The sequence below is a fragment of the Crotalus tigris genome, unplaced genomic scaffold (assembly GCF_016545835.1).
Source record: "Crotalus tigris isolate CLP2741 ecotype Arizona unplaced genomic scaffold, ASM1654583v1 scf7180000017550.10884619, whole genome shotgun sequence".
Taxonomy (NCBI): domain Eukaryota; kingdom Metazoa; phylum Chordata; class Lepidosauria; order Squamata; family Viperidae; genus Crotalus; species Crotalus tigris.
The window spans coordinates 1088911-1100114 of NW_024096468.1; the positions used below are offsets into that span (position 1 = coordinate 1088911).

General features: G+C 38.1%; 1 protein-coding gene across 6 annotated transcripts in view; it reads left to right on the forward strand.

Annotated features, from left to right (window-relative positions):
• Nucleotides 1–10945, forward strand: part of PACSIN1 (protein kinase C and casein kinase substrate in neurons 1) — a 59734-nt gene extending 48789 nt beyond the window's left edge. For all 6 annotated transcript variants that reach the window (XM_039338937.1, XM_039338948.1, XM_039338928.1 and 3 more), the window contains 7 exons: nucleotides 178–413; nucleotides 1807–1962; nucleotides 2717–2892; nucleotides 5593–5713; nucleotides 6098–6222; nucleotides 6391–6584; nucleotides 9130–10945. In XM_039338937.1, coding sequence (XP_039194871.1) covers nucleotides 178–413; nucleotides 1807–1962; nucleotides 2717–2892; nucleotides 5593–5713; nucleotides 6098–6222; nucleotides 6391–6584; nucleotides 9130–9239 — 1118 coding nt within the window. In that variant the 3' untranslated portion in view covers nucleotides 9240–10945. The remainder of the gene's footprint in view (nucleotides 1–177; nucleotides 414–1806; nucleotides 1963–2716; nucleotides 2893–5592; nucleotides 5714–6097; nucleotides 6223–6390; nucleotides 6585–9129) is intronic.
• The last annotated feature ends 259 nt before the right edge of the window (nucleotides 10946–11204 follow it).

Below are 11204 nucleotides of genomic sequence, written 5' to 3' on the forward strand. Positions count from 1 at the left end.
TAGGCTTCATCACTGTGGGCTTCTCAGCTCTCTCAACAATTCATTTGTTAATAAAGTAGAACAGTCTGTCAACTTTTGAATGCGTTATAGGAGCATTCAGTTTGTACAGAAAAAATGGGCTGTTATTTCAGGATGCTGAGCCATTATCCCACCCTTACTGGTAATGTTTTTGCATAGGTCCCCAATATGGCAGTTTGGAAAAGGCATGGATGGCCATAATGACAGAGGCTGACAAAGTCAGCGAGCTACACCAAGAAGTTAAGAATAGCCTACTGAATGATGATTTTGAAAAGGTGAAGAACTGGCAGAAGGATGCTTTCCACAAACAGATCATAGGAGGCTTCAAGGAGGCCAGAGAAGCAGAAGACGGTTTTCGGAAAGCACAGAAACCCTGGGCCAAGAAGATGAAGGAGGTAGGAAGGAGTGAACGAGAGAAGATAACAAAAGACCTCTTAACTCTAGTTACTTTACAAAGGAAAGAAATCCATCAATTTCCATGGACAGAGGTTGAGATAGCCTTTCTTTCATTGACAACTTTGCCAACCTGATATTTTCCAGTTATTTTGAGATGAAAACTTCCCATTGTCAGACTGACTGGGATTTTGGGAGCTGCAATGCAGAATCCTATACATTTGGGGGGCAGCAAATTAGCATGGGATGAAAACATGTCTGTTGATTCTTAAGATAACGAAGGCAGTATAATAAGAAAATATTAATGCAACATGGAAAGGAAATGTCAGTGTTGGGCCATCAATTTATAGAATCCCCTTTTTTGTGGTTTAGATCAGGAGCTTTCAAACTTTTCCAGATTGCAGAGCCTAATAATAAAGAAAAAACAAAAATTCCTAGAATTTCTGACCAAGAGGCAAAGTTTTAGTTCAGAATTTCTCATTCTTGTTCATTGAAGTCCACACCTCTTCATGTGGCCAAGGTTGAGAAACATTGCTCTAGTTTGGCTGCATTCAGCTGAACCTTTTCCCCCACACTCCAGTCTTTCATAGAACCCATCAGCCTCTTGTGCAATCATGAAAACTATGAGTTAGATTACATCCTTAGATACTATATGAAGTAATATCTATATGCAGATAAAAATGATAAAAATTCTCTCAAGTTGAGTTTAATACCTAAAAAATGCAGCCCTGCAGTTTTGTCAGCAGTGATACAAATGTAGTAGGCGATGATATTCTTCCAAATATGTTTTTTTCCCTTTTTTAAAAAACTAATCTATAGCCCTGGAATTCCCAGTGATTCCCCCATCCAAGTATAAATTAAGATCAACCTTAATTAGCTTCTGAGATCAGCCAGCGTTGACTAGTTGCTGTTTCTTGCTGAGGTGATATCCCTATGGAAACAATATTTATCACTTTCTATCAACCTGCAAGGCTCAGTTCATGGCTATAAACTGTTTTAGCTTCTCAATTTCTCCAATTTTTTAAATCCAGAACTTTCATAGTTGCTAAGCAAACTTTGAAATACAGTATAGTATGTGAATACATTAAAACACGAAAACTAGGTCATGTATTTTATTCAGTTTATGGTGATAGCGAGCCATCTAATAATACAGTTATTCTTAACATATTTTATTTATTTGGTACCCTCCAGATGATTTGGTCTGCAATTCCCATTATCTCCAGCCAAGATCACCCCAGGTCATAGACTTCATTAAGGATTGCCTGTTGGATGCTAGAGTGGGGAACATTAGTTATAATCTCTGTGCAGAAGATTCACGAGTGGCAAGGATTTGATAACTTATGCTGACTCTCTGAAATAATTTGTCTGGGTTCTTTCTCTTGTCTCTCAAACCAGCTGGAAACAGCCAAGAAAGTCTATCACTTGGCATGCAAAGAGGAGAAACTCGCTATGACCCGGGAAGCTAATAGCAAAGCCGAGCAATCTATTACTCCAGACCAGCAAAAGAAGCTTCAAGACAAAGTGGAAAAATGCAAGCAAGATGTACAAAAGGTAGGAATAACTTTCACCAAAATAACTCTCAAAGTTAATGCTCATCTTTTTATATGAACAAGCAACAATCTAAATACACAATCACTCTAATATGCAGAAATATATAACTGCACACAAGAAAAATAGTCATCTTCATGTTTACATATAGATGAAGATGTAAGCATACACATCAAATGTATACATTTCTGTCTGTAGACGAGATATATTGATCATCTCAGAAAGTACAATTTACTTTTAAATTGTAGCAATTATTTATTTATGTGTATTATTTAAGACCCAATAATTACTTTCCATATCAGCTGTTGTTCCTTCTTTTTTGAATCTGAAACAGAAATAATATCCAAAGGCTATTCAGTGACACTGTCACAAGTTCACACATGGTGACTGCATTTTCTAAATTCAGAATTAACTTGGAACTTTGTTTCTTATTTGTATAACAAGTTCCAGGAACAATATTAAAGCATGCTTCCAATAGAGATGGCTGCAGCTGACATTAATTACAGTTGAGATTAATCTTTAATTCAGTGCTGATATGGAATAAACTCATAATTGAAATATTTATGCAAGTTTATTTGGGATTGTGCCTTATTTTATTTATTATTTCTATGGAGAATCTATAAATAATGTCAATCAATATTATATTTAAAAGAGCAAAATAATACATGCCTACCTACCCAGAAAATCTTACATGGATAGGATTGAGCAGTGGCCTTAGTCAAGGAAACTTAACTATATCCCTTTGTTACCTGGACAGGCTCTGGAGAAATATGAGAAGGTTGTGGAGGAGGTGAATAAGGGCACTCCACAGTATATGGAGAGCATGGAACAGGTCTTTGAGCAATGCCAGCAGTTTGAAGAGAAGAGGCTTAATTTCCTGAAAGAGGTGCTATTAGATATCAAGCGACATCTGAACCTGGCAGAGAACAGCAGGTAGAATTATTATTATTGTTGTTGTTGATGATCATCACACAGTCAGCCAGATGTTCAGACTGGATTTGGCATTTTTGTCTACCTATCGAGTCCTTACCAAGGACCTGGGATAGGCAGATATGGATGTTTGAATTGATGGTATTACAGATATTGTCACAGGATGGAAGCTGTTCCCAGTAAGGCCACCTTTTGCAATTGACTGATGGTGAATTTGTCAATGCCAATGGTGTCCAAGTGGTGCTCCAATTGTTTTGGGATTGTACCCAAGGCACCTATTACTATTGGTACTACCCTTGCTTGCCTTTGCCACAGTCCTTCAATTTCTATTTGTAGGTCTTTGTAGTTTGTTATCTTCTCCAGTTCTTTCTCTTCTATTCTGCTTTCTCCAGGCACTGCCACATCCACTATCCAGACATTTTTGTCTTTCATATCGACAGATGTTAAGTCTGGGTTGTTATTTGGCAGGTGCTTGTCTGTTTGGATTCTAAAGTCCCAGAGCAATTTAACATTTTCATTTTCTATGACTGTCTCTATTTTATGGTCCCACCAATTCTTGCTTGCAGGCAAATGATATTTCTTGCAAATCTTCCAATGCACCGTTGTTGCTACTTTGTCATGCCACTGCTTGTAGTCAGTCTGTGCGATCTTCTTGCAGCAGCTTACCAAGTGGTCTACTTTTTTTCAGCTTTTTTCCATAGGTGGCACTGTCTGTTGCTGTCTTCTCAATTTTGACTTTGCATGCATTTGTCCTTAAGGCTTGGTCTTGTGCAGCCAGAATTAGTCCCTCGGTCTCTTTCTTCAACTTTCCTGCTATTAGCCATTGCCAGGTCTTCTTATTATCTGCTTTCCCAGCTATTTTTTTTTAATGTACTGGCCATGACTACTGGCTTTGTCTTCCCATGTCTCCATTCTGTTTTTCATTTGGTGTTTCTTGTAGGCCAGTTTGGTCTCTCCAGTAGTCAGTAAGCCTTCCTGATGATGATGATGATGATGATATTATTATTATTATTCATCGCACAGATGGATGGATGCCAAACTGGATTTGGCATTTTTATCCACCTCTCAAGTCCCTTCCCAAAGACCTGGAATAGGGAGAGGTGCATGTTTAATGGTGTTAAAAGTCTTAGTAAAGCTGCTTTTTGCAATTGACTGATGGTGAATGTGTCAGTGCCAATGGTGTTCAAGTGGTGCTCCAATTGCTTGGGATTGCACCCAAGCTGTCTATCACTATTGGTACTACCTATGCTTGCTTTTGCCACAGTCGTTCTATTGCTATTTGCAGGTTTTTGTATTGTTATTGTTATTATTCTGCTATCCTGCTTTTTATAAAAACATAAAAATTAAAGCAGCCAAGCCAGCTCTGAACATTACTCCATCTTCTCTCTAATCTAATGTTTATGTGGGGGGGGGGAATAACCACCTCCCGTAAAAAAATATGGGAGTCACAAAAGTGGAAGTTGATTTTTTTAGCAGCTCTGTAAAACTTCATGAATGAAATAAAGTGATTCAAAGTCTGGTCTGGAGGCATCTTTAAAATAAGAAAGGACAATATTGGGAGCATTAAATGTTTTGCTAGCGCCCCCTTGTGCTTTATTAGAACAAGTTGAGTGGTCAGTTTTCCTTTTTTTATTGAAGATTCTACAGAGATTTTTGGACTCTTGTCTTCTATCATCTGCTCCTGAGACTGCAGGCTGGGCGTTGCTAAAAAAGCCCGCCAAGAAGATGTATTGGGGAGCATAGTTGCTTGCATATAGCCTTAGGGGTGGGATTTCTTAACTTTGTATTGGGGAATTGTTACCTATGTCTCCAGACTTGGTTTCAGTGTAAATAAGGATGTAATCAAGATAAACCAAACCCCCCTTGTATAAATGATTATGGAGCACTTGATTTATCAATTGCATAAACACAGCAGGGGGGCTCTGCAGTCCAAAAGGCATCACTTTAAATTGGAAGTTTCCCAACGGGCAATTAAAAGCTGTTGTCCCCCTCCCTAATCCGGATCTGGTAGTAGATCAATCACAGTCCTGCTATTTCTTTCCCCTACAGGATACTCTTTCTTTCAGAGAAGAGCTGGGCTGTCAATTCTAAAAATGAGCATGGCTGTAGCCATTTCCCCTATTCATTTTAGGTTGACACATAGAATGGAGGGAGGGGGTTTGCCAGGTGCTTTGCTAGTCTAAATAAACTTTTATCCCATGGGAACCAAGGTCATCGGCTGCTCCTTATGTGATACACATTAATTCAATGAAATATAAGGGCTACTATCACAGATTAGGTACATACAGTCTATTTATCTCACAATCTCATTATTGTCTTCTCTGAGGCATAAAGCATTTAAAGATTTCAGAAATATTTACTAATCCCAAGTAGAACTTTTTTCATGCCAAACTACTTGCAGAATCATCAGCATTTCCCTCAATAACAGATTTTTTCTTGGAAAAAAATGCTGGGAGGAATAATGGAACCCATATAAAATTTGTTTATAGAAAGTAAATGGGATTTAAATGTTGTAGAATGAATGGCAATAAATAAAAGTATAAACCACTAAAATTCTGTGAATATGGCAAGGTGATTATGCCATAATATTCTCATTTAAGTTTCTCTACTTGATCTGCCACTAAGCTTTTTTGTCTAAGGTGTCTAATGGTGGTTTCTTACTTCAATCCTGTCTTTATTACTTTATTTTTTTGTAACATGCAGCTATTCTAAAGTCTACCGTGAGCTGGAGCAGACCATTCGTATGGCCGATGCACAAGAAGACCTTCGATGGTTCCGCAACACCTCTGGCCCGGGGATGCCAATGAACTGGCCTCAGTTAGAAGTAAGAAGCTGTCGCAGGATGATGCCTCCAAGGATGGCTGCACTGCCAAGCTGTAGGTTATAGATTCATGGCTATTAGTCATGATGGATATCTAGAGCTTCAGGGTTGAGAGAGCCACGGTCCATGTGCCTAGAAAAACTAAGGCCTAAGACATTGTCCTCCCCTGATGCAGCTCCCCACAATGGAATTCTGCCTCTCTAAATACTGAAGTGACTTCAGAATAGCTTCTATGTCCTACTTCTGGTTTTACCAGAACCACGTGGTAAACTACCACAGGAAGTAGAATGTGTTTATTATGTTCTTAAGACTGTAGCTGAGTCATAGTGCAGTTGAAGTATTGGAAACTGAGGCTTTGGGGTTAGGTAAATGTTTTTGCAACTGCAGGAATGGAATCCAGATGCGACACAAACAATAAACCGAAGAGAGAAACCTAAAAAGAACGAGGGAGGCAACACACCCAATGCCAGTGGAGGTGGGGAAGCAACAGCACAGGGAGGAGATCGTGGCAGGTAAGCATATGAGATATTTCCAGTTTGAGACTGGCAAGATAGTATATTTAAAATACATGTGGGCATCATGCACGAGAGTCTCACTATCTCCAGTCGTCCCACAGAATTAGTTATATCAGAGATATATGCAGTAATATCATATCTTACAATGCCACGTTCCATTACCAGTGTCAGCAGTTATGAACGTGGCCAAGCCTATGCTGCAGAGTGGTCAGACGATGAGGGTAGCAACACTTACAACTCCAATGAAGCCAATGGTGGTGCCAATTCCTTTGAAGAAGAAACAGTTGGGAAAGGGGCCCGTGTACGAGCTCTGTACGATTACGATGGGCAAGAGCAGGATGAGCTGAGCTTCAAAGCAGGTATGGCGTGAACAGTGGTATGCTCAGGTTGCTCAATAAGTAATGAGGAAATTTGTCCTTTTCGAAAGCAAAGATCAAAAGTCTTCTATCAAAGTGTCTTTTTAAAGACATTTCTTTAATTTCTTAAATGGGTGCATTGCAGTAAGGCATTCAACTTGCATATTTTCTAGCCATTAACAAATTCTAAAAATATAACTGAAACAAAAATCTAGTAATGGCAAACATAACTTTTCTTTTTTATCTATAATGTCATATTAATACAAATTTTGACTCTCTTATATTTATTGCAAGAGGGCCCTGTTCAATTACGTTTAGTGGGAACTTTAGCTCTCAAATATGTTGTATGAAGTGCATTTAAATGCACTCATTCCTACTGTCATGTACTTGTAATCTCCTGCTCTTTTTGCAAATTCTCTTAAAGAAAGACGTATTGCTGTTTTTTCTAGCAATTACCTCATAGATGCAGTTAAAGTACAAATGACCTTAAAGTGTTGCTATTTGTTAGATATTAGAAGTTTTTTTCTTTGAGCATATGCATTCTCTCTACTAAAGCACTGTCTGAGGAATTCTCAAGACTGATTGAAAACCTAACCTGAACAGAAAGGAGATAATGTTAGAAAGTGGCTCAAAATTAAATTAAATTAAATAGAACATACTATTTTAGGATCATATCTCTTTGGGTATTCATGAGGATGGGGAGGAGGCAGGAGGAAATAATCTTCTGTGCATCATATCACCACACAAATAATGCAAAGTACATATTTTATGTCAGTTGCACGAGGACATCATGATGCATGTGATGTCTTTATGGCTTCTACAGGACACCTGTGCATATATTCCTTGAAGTACCGTATATCTCTGTCAGTGCCATTCAGTTCCTACACTTGTACAGGGATCATGAACAATGTGCCCTTTATTATAGTTATTAGCAATAGGTAGAAGTCATTTATGTAGAAGCAATTAGCGACAGGAGCCAGTTACTGTGAGATAACTTATCAAACTAATATGACCATGTGAGAAATTAGTTTTTTATACGCATCAAGTGCAGTTATAAGGTAAAATGGCTTTCTGTATCACCAATATTTTCACTTACTTCTTGTGTCGAGTCATTTTATTTGATAGTTGGTCATTTCACTGAATATGATTCCAACTTGTGGTTTCTAAACAACAATATGCAAACATAGACAATTGTAATTTATTCAACAAGCCATTGCTAACAAAATCATGGTTTAACTTGATGGGGTCATTGTGCCAATTAAGCTTACATTAGCATCTATTTAAGGGAATTAGTTGGTAGCAAACTATGCATATACATCTACTAAGGTTTTGCAGTGCTTCAGAGTTGATGCCAAAAAAAAAAATCTTTCTACAGCATGTAATAGCATGTTTATGCAGATGATACCACTCTAATGGCAGAAAGTGAAGAGGAACTAAAGAGCCTCTTGATGCGGGTGAAGAAGGAGAGTGCAAAAGTTGGCTTGAAACTCAACATTAAGAAAACCAAAATCATGGCATCCGGCCCTCTCAATTCCTGTCAAATAGATGGGGAAGAAATGGAGGTAGTGACAGATTTTATTTTTCTGGGCTCAAAGATCACCTCAGATGGGGACTGCAGCCAAGAAATTAAAAGACGCTTGCTCCTGGGGAGGAAAGCTATGGCAAATCTAGATAGCATACTAAAAAGCAGAGACATCACCCTGCCAACAAAAGTGCGTATAATCCAGGCCATGGTTTTCCCAGTTGCAATGTATGGCTGTGAAAGTTGGACCATAAGAAAGGCTGAGCGCCAAAGAATTGAGGCCTTTGAACTATGGTGCTGGAGAAAACTCCTGCGAGTCCTTTGGACTGCAAGGCGTTCAAACCGGTCAGTCCTAGAAGAGATCAACCCCGACTGCTCTTTAGAAGGCCAGATCCTGAAGTTGAAACTCAAATACTTTGGCCACCTAACGAGAGGGAAGGACTCACTGGAGAAGGGCCTAATGCTGGGAAAGATTGAGGGCAATAGAAGAAGGGGACGACAGAGAATGAGATGGCTGGATGGAGTCACTGAAATAATAGGTGTGAACTTAAATGGACTCCAGAAGATGGTAGAGGACAGGAAGACCTGGAGGAATGTTGTCCATGGGGTCGCGATGGGTCGGACACGACTTCGCAATTAACAAAAACAACAACACCTGTTTGCAACTTTTTGAAATAGCCATGACATTTGGGGAATACTTTGACCACTGCAAATGCAGCAGTACAACCCAGAGCACTTCGCAGTCCTAAGAAAAATTTATATTTTGTTTTTAATAAAAAGGCAGTCTTTTGAAATTAGGTACATATAAGGTACATTATATTCTTTTCCCACTGATCTTTTTCTCATTAAACCACATGCCCTCTTGCTTCTTTCCACATAGGTTTTAGTTTTACATATGTGTCTCAATATCAAATACACAAGAGAACTCAGTGGAGGGAAACACTGTTGATAGGGTGAAATTAATTAGAGAGGGAATATCAGATTGATAGTGTGCTCCCAATTTGTAATTTATTATTATTTTCCTAGGTGATGAATTAACCAAATTAGGTGAAGAAGATGAACAAGGGTGGTGCAAAGGACGTCTGGACAACGGGCAACTTGGTCTTTATCCAGCTAACTATGTGGAATCTATCTAATTCTGTCATGTTCTCCTTGTGCTGCCAGAATTCAACCCTCTCCAATCCACCATCTGTCTATACCAGCCAAGTAGCCATCTTGCTCTACAGTCATTCACTCAGCACAGTTAGAGTTCCAAACATATTTTCCAATCAATCTTTTATTTTTTTAATTACATCTCTAAAAAGTATTTTGTGGTAGCTTTACTATTTTAGTTTCTTAAAGAAATGAGATATGACAAGTCAACACTCACTGGAGAGCTTCTCTTGTAAGGGAAAGCCAATACTTCAAGTCTTTAAAGCCTTACCAATAAGGCTTCTGATTGGTTGGATTTTAATTATAAAATGTAGCAAAGAAACATTCCAAATGGCTTATTCTGTCTAGCATTTAAGCTCTGGGGAAAATGCAGTTCACCCTCATTGAAAAACCAAATCAAGCAAAAATAAGGAGATAGGAAATATAGTTTTTTATTTCTTATTTTTCTCTCACCCCTGTATAGTATATTTCTTACCTATTTCTATTCTAAGAGCAAAAGACAAGATATATTTATTCTTTCCAAGAAGTCTCAGTCAGCATTTTTTTTGCTGTAATAGTCTACATTGATCATCTAGCAATCATCCAGAACAATTGCAGTAACTGAAAGATATGGCATGTGTGATATGTTATGAATCAAAACATCTGTTCCATGCCAATTTCCTCTATGCCACTAAAATATGTGGCTTGTTCTTCTTTTGAGTTTAGATGAGGTTGTTGAACTTGAGGAATACCCAATAAAACTCATTACAACTGGCTTCTTTCTCTCATCTTCTTTTGAGGAATTGAACTGCATTCCTGGGGACATGAGTGAATGTATCCCTTTTGAAATACAAAGATAAATCAGAAAATGTTATTTCTAGCCTGAGTACAGGAACTTAAAAGGAGATGCAAAATTATGAAAACTAATTACCATTTATACACTTAAACAGATATTGCACCATGAAAAGAAATGCACTTATTGTGAATTGGTATTTTTGGTGTTGTTGAAGGAAAGTCCTTGTATGTTCTTGAGCGGTGGAAAATGAGGCACCTTTTTTAACCTGAACACAAAGAGGCTTTATTAGAGAAATATATAGGTGATATCAAGGTAACATCCCTTTCAAATGAGAATCAAGAGAAGGGATGTGTGTGAGGACAAAAGCAGGCAGAAAGCAACTTGAGATTAGTAGTTTCACAAATTAAGAGTAGGCAAAGTAAGTGATAAACAGGAAAGACAGAAAATTCCTATTTTATTGGCTCTTACAATTGTAGGTCATGAGATTTACAGAGCCAGTGCAATTGAAATCACTGTTCCAACACCCTTTTCACCAGTTCATTCACCAAGCCACAACTTCCACCTGGTATTTATTTGTCTCAGGTAGGGACTCATGATTTGCAATTTGCCTCAGGAAGTCTGTTTCCATTGATATATTAGCATCATTGGCTTCAGTCACCCTGAAGATGATCCCTTATTTTTTGTTTCTGTTTAAGGAAGTAGCTTCCATCCTTCTCTCTTTCTATCTCAATGCCAGAATGTTAAGACATGCTATCAGATCTTTCATGTTTATTTCTTTATTGAGGTTCTGTGCTATTTCTTGTAAATCCTAATTGTGGTAGCATATAACTAAATCATTCCAAAGGAATTTCATCTTTGTTTTTATATCTGGAATAAAGAACCAGCTTTACCTTGTTGGAAGCTTTTTTAAAATTTCAGGTTCTTGTTCCTTGCTTTGACCACAGATACTGTACTGTTCTGAAGTTTGCACAGTAAGTCTTCCTTTCCTGGTTCCTCAAAACGAGGTGACTGCTAAACATAGATGTCTTCCTTGATTTATCCATGCAGAAATGCAAACTTTACACCAAAGTGATGCACCTGCATATTCCCAGCTGGTGCTATACTGAGCAGTGTTTATATTGAAGTGTTATGACAAAAGTCTCAGCATAGTTTTCATTAGTTAGTCTGTTGAAAT